The following is a 23,178-nucleotide window of genomic DNA, read 5'->3' as shown; positions in this document are numbered from 1 at the left end:
TCAAATTTTCAGTATCTATAGATACCAGAAAGGAAAGTAAAGGTATAAGTGGGTGGGTATAAGTACATATGCCTGCATTGGGAAGATGTGATAAGGCTTTTAAGTTGGAGATCCAGAGTACATGCTAAATGCATTATGGTAGTCCTGTCCTCTATTTGATTGTTGTTGAATGAGTTCAGTGTGCCTTGATCTTATGATGTTAAAAGACAGATTGAAAATTCTGTTCTTTATGTGCACTTTCCTGATATTTTAAACTTTAGCTCAAATTTTCTTTCTTTTTTTGGGGGGGGTCTTTCTTTTTAACTGTAGGCTAGCATTTGGCCAACAGGTCATCACTTGCAATGTCTGAGTTAAGCCAATTCTTGGGAAATAATGTTGGAATTTTTTTATTTAAATACTTTTTTGACTAATAAGCATAAGAGTGTGCAAGCTAAGTATAGTAATATATATTAAGAAAAAATATATTTGAAATCTACAAATGTTGATTTGTTATGATGAAAAATTTTGCACCTTTTTCTTGCAAAGTTAGAAAGATCTGAAAAGACAATGTAGGATAGTACGTTTTGGAGGTCTTATTTTAATTGAGATATGATATTACTCAATTATTGAGTTTAAATTTAGGAAAGTCAGTTATAAAAGGTAACTTTTTATATAAGTTCAAATATTAATAAAACCAAGATGATATGCTATTAATTAGCATAGATGTGTATTTCCTTCAAAATTAAATGTCAATTTTAGAATAATTGCTAATACTGCAAATTCTTAGGGTTCTATTAAAATAACATCTACTAGTAATTGTATAAGTTAAAATTAAAGTTTTTTTTTTTACCCTAAGCATTTATTCAAGTTTGCTATATCTTTTTGCTATAAGGATTTTAAAATACCTAGTAACACAACACTGAAAACTCCTCTGGTTGCTGTATTTGATGATCTGGATATAGAAGTGGAAGAAGAAGATGAACTTAAGGCAAGAGGTAACATAATTCTCCCGTGTAACACCCCTTTTTTGTTTGGCTGCTTGTTACTTAAGGAAAATATGTAATGTGAAAATTTCAACATTTAGAGGTTGTGGGAATGGAGATAATTACAAAAAGAGAGTTCAGAAACATGTTCTATTATTTATTTGGAAATAAAGCAAACTTTTGGTTTCTCTGGAATCACTTTACCAAAGCTGGGATCCTAATGACTCTTTTACAGTTGGGCCTTATGACCTTTTGCTAATGTGCCTTTTGATATCTATTTGAACAGTAGTTCTCAACCCATTTTTAAATTTTTAATCTGTTAGTTGGTGGGGAAATATTCATGTATCCCGTTAGAACTTCTAAGGGACAACATTCATTTGGAAAACGAGGTGATTATGATAGACCTTTGCCCCCCTCACTCCCTTACTTCAACCCCTACATGAGAATAAGTCTCACGTTTTTTGTGTTCTTTTAGGTCTATAGCTCATGGTAAAATCTTCAAATTTTCTATTTTATAATTGTTTTTAGGTGTATATTTAGTATATGTTAAAATAATAAAATGGGGATTAACACTTTGTTATAAGTTTAACATTACTAGAAATAATATATATTTCATATACGTCTGTTTTAATCCATTAATTCAGCCCACAGTATTATTTTATTGGATACTGTTGACAACTGTTACTAATTCAGCTGTGTTTTAGAGATTCTTAGAAGTTTAAATTTCCAGGTAAGAAATGTAGTTTTAGTGACATAGCGTTTGCCTAGCATGTGCACTGAGCTTCATCCTGCATCTCTGTTTCATCTTTTAATAATGTGATAAAGTAATGTAAGTGAACTTGAGTGTAAATGGAAGGCAGCTATGCTCACCATTCTGCTGCCTACTGTGAACTTGAAGATACATGGAAGAGAGAAATTTGTCCAATGTCTGCTTTATTGTCTTGGCTTGAACCACAGGAAATTGATGTTGTGTAGTTTGAACTTTGGCAGTTTTTTATGGCTCAAGCTAACAAATACTGCTTTAGTGTTACACATGGAAATGGAGAGAAAAAAGATTTTTATTGTTTCTCATTACATGAGTTTTTTGCATTGTCATCAAACTGTTTTGATGACTAATTGAGTATCTTTTGTGTTTTTAAATGAGGACTTTATATTTTTTCCCAATAGGTCTTACAGGTTTGAAAAATATTGGAAATACTTGTTATATGAATGCAGCTTTGCAGGCTCTTTCTAACTGGTAAGAAATAACTTAATTTTTTTTGTGTGTGTGTGCGTGTGTAGTTTTAAAAAGTTACTCTTTGAGCAGAAAACCATGCTATTGCAATAGTAGACTAACTCCCAAAATAGAGTAGGCAAAGATCTGGGTTAGAACACAATCCATTGTTGTTCAAATGGAGTAACTGTCTGCATGTCTATAGTTTTCCAACACTTTTGGTCCTGGCATAGACTATAGGCAGTTTTTTTTTTTTTTTTTAACATATAGAAAATAAAGAGCTTGAAGTAATTAATTCCTCAGATCACTTTTAGTTTAGAAATCCTATGAAAATATGTTTTTTCCCTAGAAGTGGAAACCTCACTAACAAAGCATTCAAAAAATTTTTTTTCTAAATCATACAAAGTAGAAAGGGCAGTTATTACTCTTAGATGTAGAGGTATTAAGTAAGGACCAGAATTCATAATCATTGATTTTGACGTTGTACTGGATTGAATTTTAGAATAGTGATTGGAGACTAAACATAAGTATATTTCTTCCCAGAGTAATCTCGTTTTTAGTAGTTTTTAATAGTAAACTAACTTTACTGTTAGTTCTCTTATGTTCCAATTACATTATGTTCCATAACCCAATGAAATAAAAAGTAATAATTTTTATTAAATAATCAGAGAATACCTCTTTGATGAAGTGAGATTTAGTCTGGAACTTGAAGAATGAGTATGAGCTGGTTGTATAAAGGGTAGGGAGAACATTCAGCACAGAAAGATGAATATTTGGTAAGCAGCCTTGACACTTTTGAGGAACTGGAAGAAAATTTGTGATAGGAGTATGATAATCGTGGGGGTAAATAGCATGGGTCCAGGTAACATAGACCACATGAAGGATTTAGGTCTTATGCTTAGTGAAGTAAAACAATTGGAGAATTTTTACAGTGGATAGCTAAATAATCCAGTTTACATTTTAGAATGATTGCCATGTGGATTGGAGGGGGAAGAGAATGGAATTTGGAAGACCAGCTAGGAAACGGTAGTGATTTAGGCAAGAAATTGTGGTGGCTTGCACCATCTAGGGTGGTAAGAAAAGAGTGGATGATTTAGAGACATTCTTATAATGATTGATTGGTATGGTTTGATTAGAGTCAGTAGACAAAGGGAGGAGACTGTAAGGTTAATAATGTAATTATATGATGAAAGGATTGTAGGTTGATGTTTTTTTTTTTAATACTCATAAGAAAGTGTACCACAGAGGTTAAATAATTTTGCCATGGTTGTCAGCTCATTAGTGTGCGTGCATAACCAGTATGTATACTAAAATTGGAACAGTACAGAGAAGATTAACATGGCCCCTGTGCAAGGGTGATACACAAATTCATGAAGTGTTCCATATTAAAAAAAAAAAAAAGATTACCAGCCTATAGTAAATGTTAGAGTAGAATTCAGAATCTGGGATTTTTGTGTGTACATTTGTTGCTCTAGATCTTTTGTTGATTACTGCACAATACCAATTCCACAAATTTACTTTGCATCTTCTTCGATTTCATTGGGAAAGATATGGATGATAAAATTACAATGTTGCAAAGGATAATTTACTGGCTATCCAGATGTCTTCATAGGGTGGTCAATTTATTGCAGGTCTGGATCTGGTCCTTTTCCAATTTCCTGTAACTGAATAGAATCATAGAAGCTAATCAAACTCATAAAAGATTGTTAACTTGAGTCATCAACATCATCAACATGTAACAGTACCACATACTAGAATGTAGAAGGAGAAGGAAGAGATTGACTTGAAAGTTAAATTTCAAGCATGTTAAATTTGAAATGGTAACAGTCATCATTTTGAGCATTTGCTATAAATGGAGTTTAGATAAGTTGGTTGACTTTATATAAATATGACCATCACTGGAGTATGGGTGGGAATTTCAGATTGTCCAAGAATAAGAGTATATTTAGGAAAGAAAAATTATAGCATCCTTTATATATACTAAAAATATTTTTATGCCTGAGAGCAGAAAGAACAAATAAAATGAGAAAAGGAGTTGTCTGAGAGGTAAAGAGAATTACAGTGGTCAAGAGAAGGTTTGTTTAAGAATGAAGGGTAGTTACCTATGATAGATGTTACTGAGAGAGAACTGAAAGGGCATTAACTGGATCTGGCAGCATGGAGGAATGATATGGTTGAGCTAAATCTGATTTGAATGGGTTGAGTTCCATAAAAGGAAATAATCAATATAGGGATATATGTGCTATCAATTCATTAAATGACCAAAAATTAATCAGTAATTTGATTCTGTTTTCAGCCAGGTCTGCAATCTTCCAGTAACTCATCAAAATTACAAACACAAAGGACAAGAGGAAAGGCACACAGTATATGTTCTTTAGGTCTTTTAGAACACTTGGAATTGTTCTTTTGATCATGTCCATGAACTTATAAAGGTGATAATGTAGACATTAAAGGCAGGGGTACTATTCAAAAAGGAATGCCCCACAGATGTTACCATGGCAAAACTATCAGAGTCTACAGTGTTATCCAGTGTGCTATTGGCATTGTATAAAACAAGCAAGTTAAAGGCAAGATTCTTGCCAAGGAAATTAGTATGCATATTGAGAATTTTAAGCACTCTTAAGAGCTGAGACAGCTTCCTGAAATGTAAAAGAAAATGATCAGAAAAAGAAGGAAGCCAAAGAGAAGGTACCTGAGTTCAGCAGATGTGCCAATCTTCTGCACCTAGAGAAGCATGCTTTGTGAGAACTAGTAGAAAGGAGTCTGAACTGCTAGAACCTGTTTCCTAGGAATTCGTGGCATAATAGTTACAAAAAAATTAAAATACCTTTGGATTGTTAAAAAAGAAAAGCTTGATTCCACTCTAACCTTTCTCTTTTTTTAATTAGCCCACCTTTGACACAGTTTTTTCTTGATTGTGGCGGACTAGCTAGAACAGATAAGAAACCAGCCATTTGTAAAAGTTATCTCAAACTAATGACAGAATTGTGGCATAAGAGCAGGTATGTACTTTATTTATTTTTCTTATTATATTTCTAAATGAGTATTATAAATATTAAAAGGATGCAGGCCTATTTTTTGGAGTGGGAAAAAGTAGAAGATAGACATTCATGGCAGTTCAGTTAAGTTTCAGGCATGTTACATTTGAAACTTAACACCCAAATAAAGGAGTGTTCAGTTTAAAAGTTTAGAAGCATCTGGAGTGCTGAACTGCTAATACTGCTATTACCAAAATTTGTGAGGTATAATGCAGGAGTAGCAGTCTCACAATGCCAAAATCAGACCATGGATATCTTTATTTATCAGTACTAGGGATTGAACTCAGGGGTGCTTTACCATGGAGCTGCTTCCTCAGTTCTTTTTTATTTTTAGAGTCTCAGTAGGTTTCTAAGGCTGGCCTTGAACTTGTGATTCTCCTGCCTTAGCCTCCTGAATTGCTGGGATTGCAGGCATGCACTACCACACCTTTATGGATGTCTCCCTGAATGTGTCAGTTTGTTCTAAAGTTTAGTTATAGGGCAATAATATTTGCTGTAATATGTTAATTTTGTTTTAGAACTACTCAGAAAATTGCATTTTTGAAAAATACAGTGAAATATGATAAAAAAAGAAATATGATCACTTAATTGAGAAAAGAGCAGTACAATGTCACTTAAAATATCAGTGATAAAATGTTTTGATGAGCCTGTGGAACATAATGCTGGATAGTTTTGAATGAGTTTTTTTAAAACATTAAAAACACTTTTCAGTTTATCAGTTTGAGTTCTTGATTTTTAATTTCTAAAGTAAAAATTAAAAATTTCTTTTTCAAAATGATTTCTTCCTCAGGCCAGGATCTGTTGTGCCTACTAATCTATTTCAAGGAATTAAAACTGTAAATCCAACTTTTCGGGGGTATTCTCAACAGGTAAGTCTATTGCTTTTCATTCATAATTTTCATAATCCTTAATAAGTTTGGAAAAGGCTATTATGCTTTTTTTATTTGTCTTTTTTTTTTTTTTTTTGGTTATTGCTCCTTGTGTCTGTATTTGCCAAGAATAGTAACCCTTTATCATGTTTATTGTTTATATTTTTACAATTTTCAGTTTTGTGATATGTGTATATTTTTCTAGAAACTTTGAGTGTGGGTAAATGTGTATTTCTTCTAAGTGCTTCTAGTTTCAAGTTCCACATCCAGAGAGCAGATACATTTTCAATATTTTATCCTTTTATGATTCATTACACGAGGCACTTGCTTTATATTGCAATATGATCCAAATTTTATTTTTATTTTTTTATTACTTTTTTTTAAAAGAGAGAGTGAGAGAGGAGAGAGAGAGAGAGAGAGAATTTTTAATATTTATTTTTTAGTTCTCGACGGACACAACATCTTTGTTGGTATGTGGTGCTGAGGATCGAACCCGGGCCGCACGCATGCCAGGCGAGCGCCCTACCGCTTGAGCCACATCCCCAGCCCATATTTTTATTTTTTTCAAACAGCTAAAAAATTGTACCAAATTGTATAAATGAAAGAATTCCTATCTGATTAAAAATTTCTTTGTTAATTTTTTCATGCTTATATTAATATATGTCAGGGTCTGTTTCTGGTCTTTGTGTGGTGTTGCTGTACATGCTAGATAAGTTCTCTACCACGGAGCTATGGATACATCCCTTTAGCTGTCTCTGGGCTTTGTAATTCATTTCATTGACTGGTCTTTTTTTTGATTGTTATCATGTGGCAGTTTCAATTGTAGTTTTTAATAATATCCTTAATATTTATACATGGTCCTCACACTTTATTTTTTATTACTATCATTCTTTTTACTAATTTTTTTTGGTGTGTGTGTGATGATGGGGATCAAGCTCAGGGTCTCACACATGTTAGGTAAGCACTCTACTTCTGAACTACACCCCTAGCATCCTCTGTTCATTTTTTCTCATGCAGATTTCTGGGACACCAATGATTATAATTTGGTGCTGTGAGTTAGGGTCCAATAAGCACTTCAGTTGATCAAGGAGATACAGTACAATATTGGATAAAGCTTAAGCCAAACTTATATAATATTCATGTTTAGTATATCTATCTGAATTCTGATTATCACATGAGGAATTCTGATTATCACATGTTTTCTATGTCATTTTCTATGGTTTATTAATAGCAGCACTAATAAAAGCTGACATCCAGATCATTTTTAGTTTATTGAAACTTCTGTTTTATTTATATAACTTTTTAGAACTTAGTGTTTTCCATCTCTCTATTGCCATTCTACACAAATTGTTATTTCCTTAATTTAATGTTCTATATTTAAAACCTATGTTGTATATTTTCCTTTAAGTTCCTATATACACATAGTAAAGTTGTAACTACCTTGTTGATATATTAGGATGCTCAGGAATTCCTTCGATGTTTAATGGATCTGCTTCATGAAGAACTGAAAGAGCAGGTCATGGAAGTAGAGGAAGATCCTCAAACCATAACTACTGAGGAGACCATGGAAGAAGAAAAGAGCCAGTCAGATGTAGATTTTCAGTCTTGTGAATCTTGTAGCAGCAGTGATAAAACAGAAAATGAAAATGGCTCCAGAAATGGCTTTTCTGAAGATAATAATGAAACAACAATGTTAATTCAGGATGATGAGAACAATTCAGAAATGTCAAAAGATTGGCAAAAAGAGAAGATGTGCAATAAGATTAATAAAGTAAATTCTGAAGGAGAATTAGATAAAGATAGAGACTCTGTGTCTGAAACACTCGACTTGAACAACCAGGAAACTGTCAAAGTGCAAATACATGGCAGAACTTCAGGTGATAATTTAATAATTTGATCATGAAAATGATAGTATTTCATTTGTAGACAATGAGTGCTTAAGTAATTGTTATTTTCTAATTAGTAGACTTAATTTAGTGATATTTGCATGTGAGCTTTAATTTAAAGTCACAAAATTATGGCACCTGAGGATAAGAGGAATTTTGTGGGTTATTTAATAGTGTAAGAATGTCATCTTACTGGGCATAGCAGCACATACCAGTAATCTCAGCTACTTGGGAAGCTGAGGGAGAATTGCAAGTTTCAGGCCAGCCCAAGCAACATAGGGAGATCCTATCTCAAAGTAAAAAATAGGAAGAATTCGTAATGTAGCTCCAGTACCATAAAAGAAATTAGTCATATTTGTTTTGAAATAAAGATTCATCAGAAGTCTAGTAGAAAATTGGGCTCCTCAGAGTTTGGTATAAGCTTTTCTTTTTTTCTTTTTTGTTGCCATGTTGGAGATCAAACTCTGGGCTTTCATATATGGTAAGCAAGTGCTCTACCACTAAGCTATATCCACAGCAAATTCTGTTGAGACACTGGGAAAATGCCAAATAACCCAAATTACAATTCTCTAGTTATAGACACTATTAGTTTCAGATTGCTGTCATTGATGTCATATCAGATATGTTTTAGTGTAGCAGTTCAGTGAACCCTGTTACAAGAAATCATGCTATAATATTGCTCAGTATTCCTTTGAGAAGGAGCAAGTAGCCAGATGATAGTTAAATTGCTTTGCATATTACATTCATCTCTCTCTCTCTCTTTCCCCTCTTTCTCTCTCCTTAGCCTTAAGAAGACTTAGGGTTCTCCTGTGTATATTATGTATACCTTCTAGTCAGTAAAATTAGGAGTATTATCCTCTTTAATTATATTGACCTTGTGTAGAAGTTGTTTAGTCAATAAATGTACGAAATTTCAGTTCTTAAAGACGGCCTGTACTGCTGTCTAGCCCTTTCTTGTCAGAAGCCCTAATAAGCTAATTGAAGGACATAGTGTACTTTATTGCTTAGTAATAGGTTTTTTCTTTTGTACAGTAACTAGGTAAAGACTTAAATTGGGGTTTGATTATTTACATACTTTCTAAAATTTTTTTTAGTTATATATGAGTGTAATATTTTTATTTTGTTTATTTGTTTTTATGTGGTGCTGAGGATCAAACCCCGTGCCTCACGTGTGTGAGGCAAGTGCTCTGCCACTGAGCCATAACCCCAGCCCTGATTATTTATGTATTTTAAAGCCTTGATGAAAAAATGTGACGAAGACCATATGGTATGCAAAACCTAAAATATTTTTTATCTGTCCATTTACAGGAAAATCTTGCCAACTCCTAACCTAGATCACATTAATTGATTTTCCTATAGAAAGTCCTAGAGTGAATCTTTTACCCCCAATATTATACAGTCTGATGAATCATGATTGACATATTGAGAAATGCCTATATGAAAAATTAATTTATACTGTCTGGAAAAATCCCTGTGGGCATTCCATCTCAGGGTCTCTTATCAACAATTCCTTTTTAAATTTTCATTCAAGTATTCATTGAGCATAGTTCCTTACTTTGGAATATGCATTAGGAACTAGGAATCCAACAACAAACTATCAAATAGTGGTCATGGAACTGGTGTTTTCTTGATTGATTTTGTAATTTGGTTCTACAAAAGATCTTTCCTGAGGCCAGTGTGGTGGTACACATTTGTAATTGCAGCCACTGTAAAGGCTGAGGTAGGAGGATGGCAAATTTGAGACCAGCCTGGGCGATGTAGTAAGGATCTTGTCTAAAAATGAAAGGTAAAAAGGACTGGGGATGTAGCTCAGAAGTAAAGTGTCCCTAGGTTGAATCCCTAGTATCAGAGAAAAAGATCTTTTCCTAATGAAAAGGTGTTTTTTCTTTTATCACAGTAAGGACAGACATGATGATTATTTTATGCCTGGATTTCTTATCTGATTTTGATTAGTATTTTATTCCTGGGGGAGGGGAAAATCTCTTTTTCTCCTACTTTAAAAAACCTTTCATTTGGGAATGGTGGTACTTACTGCATCCCTAGCTCTCTGTATTTTTTTTATTTTGAGGTAGCATCCTGCCAATTTGTTGAGGTTGGCCTCAAACTTGGAATTCTCCTCAAGTCTCCTGAGTTACTGGGATTTACAGGCATGCACCACTGTGCCCAGCTTGTGATTTTTTTTTTTTTAAATTACTAAATTTGGACAAATAAGATCTTCTTTGGCTTTATTTTCACTGCTCACTTCCTGAAATGCTTACAAAACAGTAATGTATTATAAACATTAATTAGATTCCTAGGTAGAAAAGCACTGTTATTTTCTCAACAAGCATTTTGTTTTTCAAATAATTGACTTGACATTTGTTAAAGTGAATTTTATTCAAAACATCAATCTAAGAAACCTTTAAATGTAATTAATGTGGACTAGACACAGTGGCACATGCCTGTAATTCCAGTGACTAGGAAGGCTGAGGCAGAATTACAAATTTGAGGCCAGCCTCAGCAATTTAGGCTCTAGGCAACTTAGTGAGACCCTGTCTCAAAATAAAACATTAGAAGGGCTGAGGAGATAGCTCAGTGTTAAAGCATCCTTGAGTCCAATTCCTATACCAAAAAATAAAATAAAAATTAAATATATAATATGCATATGTATAAAATCAACATTGGACATGTGCAATAATTTTACTATTTAAGGTAAAATATAAATTTTAAATATTACAGAATATGTCACTGATGTCCATTTGAATGACCTGTCTACACCACAGAGCCTTCCGTCAAATGAAGGTGTTAATCCACGTTTATCAGCAAGCCCTCCTAAATCAGGGAATTTGTGGCCAGGATTGGCATCCACACACAAAAAAGGTAAAAAGTTTCCCTTATTCAAATTCCATTGCTTTGGGTTTTAATTTAGAATGCTGATTTTAATAATTTAAAGTGTTAATTAAGAAATATTATTTGACCTTCTAATATTGACAGATATCTACACAACCATGATTAAATCTTTGTGTGTTTGGAATACTCTTTAAAATTAACAGTTGAATTGTGTGTGTGTGTGTATGTGTGTGTGTGTGTGTGTGTGTGTAGAGTATGATGAGTTTTAGCACATGCACAGGTACATGTTTTCAAAAACAGACTACAGAACAATTCTAGTACCCCAAAGAATATCCTCATATTACTCCTTTGTAATCATCCTACATCCTTCTCTTTTCCTATTGTTTTCCTTTTCCCTGGAACATCCTAGAAATGAAATCATACAGTATGTACACTTTCAAACAGTATTCATTCACTTAGCATGATATATTTGAGAAATCAGTTGCATTATTGCATGTCCAAGTTCGTTCCTTTTTATTATTGAGTTATATTTCATTGTAAGACTATACACTGTTTATTCAGTAACCCCTTGAGGGACTTTTGAATCGTTTTCAGTTTGGGCCAATTATGAATAATGCTGCTGTAAACATTTGTGTATAGGATTTTGTCTGGACATGCTTTTGTTTGTCTAGGATAAATATCTAGAACTTGAGTTAGTGAATTTTATTTTCATTTTATGCTTAACATTGTGCAAAACTGCTAAACTGTTTCTCAGAGTGCCTTATTATTCTGCATTCCCACTTAAGATGTCTGAGAATTCCAGTATTAAAAACTGTGAAACTTTAAAAATGGTAGAAGCAACCGTAGGAGAAAGTCTTTATGATCTTGGCTTAGGCAGAATTCTTGAAGACATCAAAAGCACAATCCATAAAAAATAAAAAATTCTTGGCAAAGGACATTGTTAGGAGAAAGAAAAGCTAATATTAGGAGGAGATATTTGCAGATTATATAGCTGATAAAGGGCTTGTATCCAGAAATATATAAAGGGTTCTCAGCTTAATAATTGAACCCTTTCTTCATATAAAGCTTTACTTGGTAACAAAAACAAGTAAAAGCAGAATTATTCTGGAATAAAAATGGAGAGACTGAAGCCTCCTATTTCATCTTTAGCTTTTGTTTCTCTACTTCTAACCTCTTCCTCTTCTTTTGACCTTCATAACAGATGTAAATTTCCCAGTGATGAGGCTAAACTCTTCATTTTGCAGTGAAAAAACATGACTTGAATACTGTGCTAATTCAGAATTCTTTTCATTTTTCCATATGTACATTTGTGGTGGCCAAGTATAAAATACTTTTTTTTTTTTTTTTTTAAACAATGAGCTTAAATCTTGTCTGATTGGTTTAACTGTTTAATGCTTTGGAAGGATATTTTGAAAATTTCTCTATAGTAGTTTTTACTGTGAAACCTTCTGGAGAAGAATGTTAAAGAAACTACTTTGAATTTTTTTTTTTTTTTTAATGTTCTACACTTGTTTTTCAATCCTAGCTCAGTCTGCATCTCCAAAGAGAAAAAAACAGCATAAGAAATACAGAAGTGTTATTTCAGACATATTTGATGGAACAATCATTAGTTCAGTGCAGTGTCTGACTTGTGATAGGGTGAGTATGAGGGAATGAGAAAACACAGAAAATTGAAAATTTCTGTCAAATGCTCTTTTTTAAAAACCTGAAAAAATGAAATGTTTGGTTCCTTCTTAATGCTACTGTTGATCATGCATACATTTCTCATGTTTGCATCAATATAAATTGATTCTACGAATAGAATTTACTTTTTGGAGCTAACAGAAGCAGCTTTTTCTAAAGAATGGGTCTTGACCTATCATTGGACAGGCACGAACATTACTAAGTTCTTCATCTATTTGGGTTGCACATAAAGATGAGAAGTTGTTCAGCAACAGGAACTGGTAACACATGTATATTCTGCCAAAGCTGATGAAATTAGCATGCTGGGAAGCTTGCTATTCATAGGCACAAGGCAGTGACGGTATATCTTAACATTTGATTTTACTTCTGGCTTGTAAATATTTTCCCATGTTAAGATTAATGCTCAGATAATATAATGTCAATTCAGAGACAGTAACCAGGGTGTAAATTAGAATCATATCATTTCTTATAATTTTTGCCAATGATGAGATCACCTGAAACAATGTATTTTTCATAATGCATTCCCATTGTTAAGTGGTGCATGATTTTGCTTAAAATTAGATGCCAGGTTTTGTATCTTCCTATTTAAAACAAAACAAAACAAAAAAAAAAAAAAAAAAAAACACCAGAATTTAAAGATTATTATCAGCCTGTAGTCCCAGCTGGTTGAGAGGCAGAAGTGGAAAGATCACTTGAGCTCAGGAGTTTGAGATCAGCCTTGAGAGTAACGTAGTGAGACCTTGGACTTCAAACGATTGTGGCTGGATTTGGGGTACATCTTGGTACTGCAATATCCATGACTGTAATGGGGTCGCCAATGGCCACTATCCAAGGTTTTCATGAAAATTAAATTTGGACAGCACTTGGTACAGAATAAGTGTTTTTTTGCTGTTACTACTATAAAAGTAGTATGGATTTTTGTTTGATTTTGCTTATTATAACTTGCTTTGATCTTTGGAGTCTGAAATCTAACTTTATAAATGCTTGTGCTGGATTATTTTTATTCCATTTTTTAAAACACAAAACAATTTTAGGTGTCTGTAACCCTCGAGACCTTTCAAGATCTGTCCTTGCCAATTCCTGGCAAGGAAGACCTTGCTAAGCTACATTCAACGAGTCATCCAACTTCTATAGTCAAAGCAGGATCATGTGGTGAAGCCTATGCTCCACAAGGCTGGATAGCTTTTTTCATGGAATATGTGAAGAGGTATGTATGTATTTTCCTCGTTAAAACTGATTGTTGAAACTGCTGTTTCTGCTGTACTGGCAGAACACTTCCTTTTTTTTCTGTCAATGATGTTTCAGGTTTGTTGTCTCATGTGTCCCTAGCTGGTTTTGGGGTCCAGTAGTAACCTTGCAAGATTGTCTTGCTGCCTTCTTTGCCAGAGATGAATTAAAAGGTAAGAAGTGTAATTATATCTATGGGTAGTTTTAGAGCAGCTTAAATAATACTTGCCCATACTGGCATAATGGCCAGTATCTACCATGGCAGTATAAATATAATAAGAAAAATCATATTCTGAAGGAATTTATACAAATTCCTATAGTACCAGATAATATGTCTTAAAGGTGTTCTGATATTTAAAAAAGGAAAAACTCAACCAAAATAACTGAAAATTTGTGTATCTTGAATTGTCTATGAACTGCTCCACATCGTTTAAGTTCCTTCACTATTTTTGTGTGTTCAGTGTCTTGAAAGACTATTAAGACAGAATGTCACTAAATTTCATTCAGTGAATAAACGAAAAGGATGTTATTTGAGGTAGGTCTTCAAGATTAAAAATAGAGGGAGTTTGAAGGGTGTTTTAGGTAAGGTAAACCTTATGAGCCAACTCAGGAGCAGAGACTAAAAGAGTGAATAAAATCCTGTTTTATTGTGCTATGAGATCAGCAGCTGGCAAAATCAAAGAATTGCAGAACCAAAAGAAAGTAATTTACTGTAATTAGAGAGGAATGACTAGATCTGTTCTGTTTGCAGGTGACAATATGTACAGTTGTGAAAAATGCAAAAAGTAAGTGACATTGATAATACTTTTAATTTTATAGTTTGTATTTCTCTTAGTTATTTGAATTGGGACTAGATAGTTATACTTGACAGTATATTCAGAAAAGTATCAGCCAGAAAGCTTAGGTCTAGTAATAACAGATTAGATGTTTTGTAAAAATTAAGGTAAAAATTTAAGAAGTTGAATAAATTCATATAAGATATTAAATGTATTTAAGACGTGAAATAAGTTTCTGAATTTGCATTAAATATTTTCTAAAATAAGTCAATATGCTCTTCTGGGTTACCAGTTTAATATTAAATGAAATGTGTCTAGTTTCACATCTCCATAAAATTTAGAAAGGTTGTACCAATTTTGATGTTATAATGCAGTATAGAACACTTAGGCCTGATTTTGTTTATATCTACTACTAGCTGTCTTATCAATTTGTTTTTCTTTCTTTTTTTCTTTTTTTTTTTTTAAGTGCTAGGCATTTAACCCAGGAGCATTCTATCTCTGAGCTAAAATCCCAACCCTTTTTGTTTTATATTTATACAGGGTCTCACTAAGTTGCCCAAGTGGGCATTGAACTTGTTATCCTCAGCTCCTGAGTAGTTGGGATTATTAGTAGTTGGGATTATTAGATACTGAGCCTAGTCCAGCTGCCTTTTCTACCCTGTTATAAATTCAGACTTTTAACACCTCTTGGTAGTAAGTCAGAACAAAGTGATTAGAGACTTGATAAAGGCATATTTTTTGTGGGGAGTGGCATGGGATATTGGGGATAGAACCCAGGCCCTTACTTATACTAGGCAAGTGCTCTACCACTTTGTTACAATGCTAACCTTTTAAAATTTTATTTTGAGACAGTTTTCTCTATGTTGGCAGGGCTAGTCTAGAACTTGAGATCCTCCTACTACTAATCAAGATATTAAAGCCTCCCAAGGCAATTATTTTTAGGTAGAGGTAACATTTTTTAAAAAATATTTTTATTTTTTAGTTGTTGTTGGACACAACACCTTTATTTCACTTATTTATTTTTATGTGGTGCTGAGGATCGAACTTAGGGTCTCGCATGTGCGAGGCGAGCGCTCTACCGCTGAGTCACAACCCCAACCCACAATTTGTTTTTTTTTTTCTGATTCTGTTAAAAAAAAAAAAAAGGACTTCTTAATAAAATCTAGTATTTTAATTATATAGACTTTTGGCTTTTGGCAGTAATCCAAAGAAACCTTGATCTGCAGCTGTTGGTCTTTTTCATGAGAAATGAATGGTGCACTGTTTGATTAATAAAGATGAAAAAGATGCCTTGTACTTTTGGAAAGATTTTATCAGTTTGTCCTTGAAGCCCTAGCTGACAGCTGAAGAGGAAGTTGGCCTGGAGAGGATCCTTCATTGCAAAGCAAAACAGGCTAGGAAAAAAATTAATGAAAAGAGGAACATTCCTTGCATTTACCTTCAAATCTCAAAGATCTCTCAAGTGTATATCAATATTGATTATTAATAATAACGATCTTTTATCTCAAGATTTTCCTACATTTATGAATAAAGGTTTTTAGTCTGGGCATGGTGACACCTGTAATTCCAGCAATTTGGGAGGCTGAGGCAGGAGGATTGCAAATTCAAGGCCAGCTTTGGTAACTTAGTGAGATCCTTCCAAAGTTAAAAATAGGAAGGACAGAGATATGGATCAGTAGTTGAGTGCCCCGGGGTTCACTCCCCAGGACCCCCATCCCCCCCCCCCAAAAAAAAACAATAAAAATTTTGAGCCAGACATGGTAATCTAAACTGTAGTCCCAGTTACTTGTGAGGCTAAGGAGGAAGAGGATGATTACTTGAGACCAGGGATTTGAGGTCAGCCTGCACACGTGGCAAGACTGTCTCAAAAAAAAAAAAAAAAATGTGGTGGCTCACGCTTGTAATCCCAATGGCTAGGGAGGCTGAGGCAGGAGGATTGCTAATTCAAAGCCAGCCTCAGCAAAAACGAGGCACTAAGCAACTCAGTGAAACCTTGTCTCTAAATAAAGTACAAAATAGGGCTGGGGATGTGGCTCAGTGGCCAATTAGCCCTGAGTTCAATCCTGGGTACCCAAAAGAAAAAAAAAAAGGCAGAAGAAAAGTTTAATATATTGACTGGAATTACAAATTTTATAAATTTGGGATTTTGTTTTATGCAGTTTTACTTGCTATCTGCTTGTCATAAAGGGTTAGCCAGGCCTTAGACAGCAGCACATTTGTTAAAAAAAAATTTTTTTTTTTTTAAATCCAAGGATTACAAAACTCCCTGTAGTTTTGTTATGGATGTCTCAGTTTAGGTTATTTTTCATAATAAGGCACTTCAACATTTTGATTTTGATTATTTGGGTCTTTAGTGTATAAATATGTAAGAGAATTCAATAGTGAGCCTTTTCAATCTGATAACATTTAATCTCTGCAATTTCTAAAACATTTTTGTTGTATATTTAAATTACTAATTTTTTTTGGCAAGCCTTTTTTTTTTTTTTTTTTTTTTGTGAAAGTGGTGATTGAACCCTTGGCCTCATACATGCTAGACAGGCATTATATCACAGAACTACATTTCCAGCCCTAAATATACTGAATTGTTTGTAGATATCATTGAGTTTTTTTTTTTTTTTTTGTCATAGGTTGAGAAATGGAGTAAAGTTTTGTAAAGTACAAAAGTTTCCTGAGGTATGGACTTTAACTCATTTTATTTTATGTGGTAAAGCATTAATGAAACACAACATAGTAATAAATTCTCATAGCACATTTGAAGATTGAAGTGGTTCTGTTGACCAGTTGCTGTGCATACCTTATTTGGATTATTTATTTCCAAAATATTGGGTTGAATATCCTAAGTGCCCTCAACAGTATACTATGATGGACATAGTATAATTAGACATTGTAGGAACTTGACGGGTATAAAGTGAAAAATTAGAAAAACAAGTAACAGTGAACTTTGGAAGAATCATGTTTCTACATTTTAGGTTATGACTTTATAATGCGGTTGATATTTAACCTTGATACATAGTTCAGTAGAAATATTTAATAATATTCTAGCTTAATAAAAAATTTTTAGCTAAATGAAACTTAACTTTATTTACAATTTTATTTCAATCAAACATCACAATTACTTGCTTGTAGAATAAAAATCTTAATGTCCTAAGTTTATCATTTTGGAATGCTTTTTAGTCTTTTGTAATGGCAAATAAGGGTTTTTTATTTTATTTTCTTTCAGATTTTATGTATCCATCTGAAAAGATTCCGACACGAACTGATGTTTTCCACCAAAATCAGCACCCATGTTTCATTTCCACTAGAAGGCCTGGATCTTCAGCCATTTCTTGCTAAGGATAGTCCAACTCAGATTGTGACATATGATCTTCTGTCAGTCATTTGTCATCATGGGACTGCAAGTAGTAAGTATATAGGTTTGACGTTTGTTTTTAGATTTAAAAATTATGTCTGAATACAATTGAATTAATTGCTTAAATAAGGTGTGCTTTGAAAGGAAAAAAAAAAAAACTAAAAGTAGATTTTACTGCTGGTTATTAAAAACATGTCAGACTCCCAGTATAAAAAAAATGATAAATGTATAAGGAAATGGAAATGCTTATTACCCCAATTTGATTGTTGCTCATTGTATATATGTACTTATTGAATCATCACTCTCTGCTCCATAAATATGTACAATTATTATGTAGTAGTCAAAAAACATCAGTTTTAGGAAATGGAATATTTTTTACTAAGGTGTTTGGAATATTTGAAATTATATTGTATAAGATAAGTAGTAAGGACTTTAGCTTGATAAGTTTTACACTGGGTTTTAAAAGATTAATTTTATGCGTTTTTGTTTTCTCAAGCAGTGGTGATGAGGATACATATTAAAAAATAAGATCACAGTTCTTGCTATATATTTTAGCTGCTATGCTAGACACTGGAGATAGAAAAAGTTTATCCTCCATTTTGTGTTAATTGTATTACCATAGTGATTTCTTTTCCCTTAAATACAGGTGGACACTATATAGCCTACTGCCGAAACAATTTAAATAACCTGTGGTATGAATTTGATGATCAGAGTGTTACTGAAGTTTCAGAATCTACCGTACAAAATGCAGAAGCTTATGTTCTTTTCTATAGGTAATGGAAGTCATTATCTCATATATAAACTAGTTTACAAATAATGAGAGAACATTTATTTCACTCTTTGGAGTTATTAGTGACTTCTGAGATTTTTCAGTTGGATTGCTCAGTAAAGATAAGAAATTGCTCTATTCTCGTTAGAGTAGAATAAAGTAAAAAGTTTTCTACAGAATGAGGCTTTGTTTAGAGAACGTTAACATAAATAAGAAGGACAAAGGATGTATTTTTTTTTAGAAAGATTGGTTTTAATAAATCAGAATTAAATATCAACTTTTCTGCTAAAATGGCTGATTAAGGAGGTATTAGTATAAAATTCTTTAGTATTTTATGAAAGAAAATGCTAGCTACTGTAACAGGGATACTAATTAGGTATTTAGCTTGATCTTATTAACAAATATGTGAATGCTTACCATGTGTCAGTATTGTGGACACCAGTAGTTAATATATAACATCTCCTTTAGGGGTGTAAAATGTATTTGAGAGGTGATGCAAAGTATGTTTCTCTTGAGGAGATCCAGAGAATTAGTATGTTTGGGAATCTAATAAGGAAGAGGAAAAAAATCAATCTACTAGTCTAATGTAGTAAAATACATATTGGACTTAATGAATTATTGTCTTTAAAAGGAAGAGCAGTGAAGAGGCACAAAAAGAGAGGCGAAGGATATCAAATTTGTTGAACATAATGGAACCTAGCCTCCTTCAGTTTTATATTTCTCGACAGTGGCTGAATAAATTTAAGACCTTTGCTGAACCTGGCCCTATTTCAAATAATGACTTTCTCTGTATTCATGGAGGTAAGAAATCTTGTCTGTAAAGTAGTGGTAGAAGTTTGTTGTTAAATAATTTGCAAATTAAGAATAAGCCAAGAATTTTCCTCTTCTATTTATTTCTTACTTCTCTATCTGCATTCTACCTTAATGTATTTAATTCCATTAGGTTTTCAAAATTTGGCCTTGTCTCTCTAATTATGGGCCTGTTAAACATTTTATTTATTGAGTACCTGTTTAAAACCCTGTGCTAGAGCCTGTTATTTCTCTACTAGTGATTTCAGCTGCCACCTGTACCTGTAGTTCTTATCCCTTTTATCTAAATGAATAGCTGGCTCTTTTCCTAAGTATGGAAATTTATTTGGGGTTAAACAAGAAAGCTTCATATTTGTTAAACATAACTTAAATCTTTGTAATTAGCTAAATTAATGTTTATTCCTAGAATAAATAGGACCTTTGGTGTTTTGATTAACCTTTGATTGAAGACTCAATATTCTTGCTAATTATATTTATAGTGAAACCACAAGGAATAGGAATATCTTATATTGGATATAGAAACTTAAACCCCACAATATTTGTGGGCCTCAGTAGTAGAGTACATGTTCCATAGCACAAGGCCCTGAGTTCAATCCCCAGCATTGACTTTAAAAAAAAAAAAAAAACTCCTTATGAATTTCAAGGTATACAGTCTTCTTTAGAAAGGATAATAACTAAAATACACACACACACACACACACACACACACACACACACACACACATATTTTTTTGGTACTGAGGATTGAACTCAGGAGCACTTGACCACTGAGCCACATCCCCAGCCCTATTTTGTATTTTATTTAGAGACAGGGTCTCACTGTTTTTTAGCCCCTCTCTTTTGCTGAGGCTGGCTTTGAACTCTCTGTCTTCCTTCCTCAGCCTCCTGAGCTGCTGGAATTATAGGAATGTGCCACCATGGCCTGGCTGAAAATACTTTTTACTTTTTGGGAGGGGAGGCTTGAGAATAATGATTGACCAGTCAGTCAGCAGTCATTAAAAATGAGTTTAACCTTTGAAAGGAATTGAAGAATGAAGCTGACCTGTCAAAAATATTTTTAGGTGTTCCTCCACGAAAAGCTAGTTATATTGAAGACTTGGTTTTGATGCTGCCTCAGAACATTTGGGATAACTTGTATAGCAGGTTTGTTTTTATTTATTTTTCTTTCACATTTTTTAATTGTTTCGTATAGTTGTAGATAATAATGGGATTTTGTTGTTACATATTCATACATGTACACAACACAACAATGTAATGTGGCCATTATCACTCCCCAGCACTTTCTCGCTCCTTCTCTACCTTCCACACTTTGCAGGTTTGTTTTTAAAAGCAGACAATGTATTATTGTGAAAACTACTTAAAAGTAGCTAAAGGGGGACTGGATTATTTTCTAGATGCTTCTTTTGCTTTATGTTGCATACCTCTTTTTCATTCATTTATTTATTTTGAAGTGTGAATAGGCAAACTTTATAGCTAGTGTGGCTCTAGTCTAGATGATTTATTCTGATTTTCATATTCTAAATATCTGTTTGTGAAGATATACTTATCATACCGAAGTACTTTATTTAAAAGATATTGCCTATACTCACCACTAAAATTTTACTTATGTGTGCACTCCCAAAATTGAATATTCTTACTCAGAAATTTTAAAGTTTTAAATCTTAAAAAATATTTTGTACTGTAATGTTCTTACCAATTATGTTTTCTTTAAATATTAAATCCATGCCAGGAATCCTTTCTACTTGAGAGAATAGGGGAAACCTTCATCTGATTAAAACTTGACTGTAACTGTTTATTTTATATGTTAATTTTTGAAAACCCTTTTTTGGTTGTTGCTGCTAACATTTGGTAGAACAAGGGAAAGTTGAACTATGGATAAGGCAGCATAGGCAATACATTGGTAAAGTTTTTATTCTAATAAACATAATATCAGGAACTTGTAATTTAAAAACATTTTTTATATTACTTTGAGAATTTTCCTGTGAGGATTTATTCTTAACTGGGTATTTAGCTATTGACTAAAAAACTAGAAATTATGTGGTAAAACATCAGCTTTGAGATTGCTATAATTTTAATTCTTAAATTCTTCATGCTTTAGGTATGGAGGAGGACCAGCTGTCAACCATCTGTACATTTGTCATACTTGCCAAATTGAGGCAGAGAAAATTGAAAAAAGAAGAAAAACTGAACTGGAAATATTTATTCGGGTAAAAAAAGTAATGCTTTTCAAATTGTAAATGATGTAGGATAAAGATGAAGATCTGACAATTAACAAAATGGTTGAATGAAAGTGTTGTAATAGATTTCAAGTGTTCTGGGTACCTAACAGTGATGACTTAAGGCCTTCACTGGAATTTTAGTGAGTTAAGTTTTCCTTTTTGGGCTTTTGTTTTTATGGATTGGGCAATACATTTTGTTTTAGGTATTGTAACTATAAGATATCTCCTAATTAAAATGGAAAATTCCTCGTTAGTATTGTCTATAGAATACCCAGCTGGCATTCTCAACTTGCATTCTTCTATGAAATATAATTCTGTTTTGTCTTTCGGGAACTCTGTATTTACAAATATACTGTTTCCTCATAGTATATTATGAAGCATTCCTTGATTGTAAACAGCAGAAAATTTAGTCACAGAATGAAAAAACTGAACAAAGCCAGTTGTCGTGGTACATTCCTGTAACCTCAGCTACTCAGGGAGCTGAGGCAGGGGAATTGAAAGTTTAAGGCCAGCCTTGCAACTTAGCAAGATCTTATCTCAAAATAAAAAGGGCTGAGGATGTAGCTTAATGGTAGATTGGTTGCCTAACATGTGAAAAGCTGAGTTCAATTTCCAGCACTGTGCAAAGAAACAAAGTTTTTTTAAAAAAATACTGAATTAACAGTTTTTGTAGACAAGGACCAGTGAATTCCAGATGTCTAGGTAGCAAGAGATCTTTTTAAAGTATTGCTATAACACAGCTCCAACTATTTTAATACAATCTAAAGTTTAGTTTACCTGAGAGGCATGTTTATTGATAATCCTACTGGGACAATATTGGAAGAGATAATATGCCAAAGAAAATGAATTGCTTTTTTTACTGTTAGAAACAATTTTATGAAAATGATTTGCATTTCTTAATATGGGATATTGCTTTAGCTATTGCAGGAGAAAATGTATGTAAACTAGCTTCACTGCCTCCAGACCAGTTTCTTCTGATTTCAAGTGGCAACAGAGAACTGCTAGCAATAACAGCTTCTGTAAAATAGAGTAACAGAAGCAAAGTCCTGCAATGAAACTGCTTAAGGCTAAACTGTTTATTTCACTAATCTCACAACTTTCCTGCAATCATTTTATGCCTATGCAATCCTACTTCCTAAAGAATGAATACATAGCAAATTGATTCTAAAAAGCTACTGAGATAATTTAACAGAACATCTAGCATTAGAGGGAATGGGAACTACGGAAAGCTCTTAATATCAGTCCAAGTGATAAACCAAGACTTTTTAGTCTCAGGACTAAAATTAAATATTAACATTATTCTCACTTCTCTAGAAATGATTCTTGCTTTTGCAAAAAACTAAGCTGCTCCTTTTCTATCTTCCTTTTGTTTGAGTTCCTCTAGCATATTCTGAAACCTGTTCTTGGGAGACAGGTTTTCCACATTCATGATGAGATAGATCCTCTTGTTGTTTTGCCTCTGTCCTAGGTCTCTTGGAGTTTGCCTTTCATGTTATCATCTGTTTGTTTGTTTATTTTTGCCACCACATTTTTTTATTGGTGCATTAC

At 33.1% G+C, this 23,178-nt stretch overlaps 1 protein-coding gene, 1 non-coding gene and 1 pseudogene across 11 annotated transcripts in view; all 3 read left to right on the top strand.

Annotated features, from left to right (window-relative positions):
- Positions 1-23,178, top strand: part of Usp33 (ubiquitin specific peptidase 33) — a 51,189-nt gene that overhangs the window by 17,662 nt on the left and 10,349 nt on the right. For 7 of the 10 annotated variants that reach the window (XM_026409208.1, XM_026409179.1, XM_026409199.1 and 4 more), the window contains 16 exons: positions 872-974; positions 2,130-2,199; positions 5,064-5,177; positions 6,004-6,082; positions 7,539-7,959; positions 10,687-10,827; positions 12,323-12,435; positions 13,515-13,687; positions 13,786-13,880; positions 14,459-14,492; positions 17,111-17,156; positions 17,704-17,884; positions 18,479-18,605; positions 19,233-19,402; positions 20,473-20,554; positions 21,510-21,618. In XM_026409208.1, coding sequence (XP_026264993.1) covers positions 872-974; positions 2,130-2,199; positions 5,064-5,177; positions 6,004-6,082; positions 7,539-7,959; positions 10,687-10,827; positions 12,323-12,435; positions 13,515-13,687; positions 13,786-13,880; positions 14,459-14,492; positions 17,111-17,156; positions 17,704-17,884; positions 18,479-18,605; positions 19,233-19,402; positions 20,473-20,554; positions 21,510-21,618 — 2,058 coding nt within the window. Of the gene's footprint in view, positions 1-871; positions 975-1,620; positions 1,693-2,129; positions 2,200-5,063; positions 5,178-6,003; positions 6,083-7,538; positions 7,960-10,686; positions 10,828-12,322; positions 12,436-13,514; positions 13,688-13,785; positions 13,881-14,458; positions 14,493-17,110; positions 17,157-17,703; positions 17,885-18,478; positions 18,606-19,232; positions 19,403-20,472; positions 20,555-21,509; positions 21,619-23,178 lie in introns of those variants that run through there. The other 3 variants (XM_026409215.1, XM_026409189.1, XM_026409232.2) reach the window with 2 other exon arrangements.
- On the top strand, positions 3,463-3,565 carry LOC113197830 (U6 spliceosomal RNA). The gene has a single exon (XR_003302758.1). It is a non-coding gene; the product is annotated as a U6 spliceosomal RNA (small nuclear RNA).
- On the top strand, positions 4,495-4,979 carry LOC113197206 (large ribosomal subunit protein eL21 pseudogene; annotated as a pseudogene).

The sequence above is a fragment of the Urocitellus parryii genome, chromosome 11 (genome assembly GCF_045843805.1).
Source record: "Urocitellus parryii isolate mUroPar1 chromosome 11, mUroPar1.hap1, whole genome shotgun sequence".
Classification (NCBI taxonomy): Eukaryota; Metazoa; Chordata; class Mammalia; order Rodentia; family Sciuridae; genus Urocitellus; species Urocitellus parryii.
This window is presented reverse-complemented; position numbering and strand designations above follow the sequence as displayed.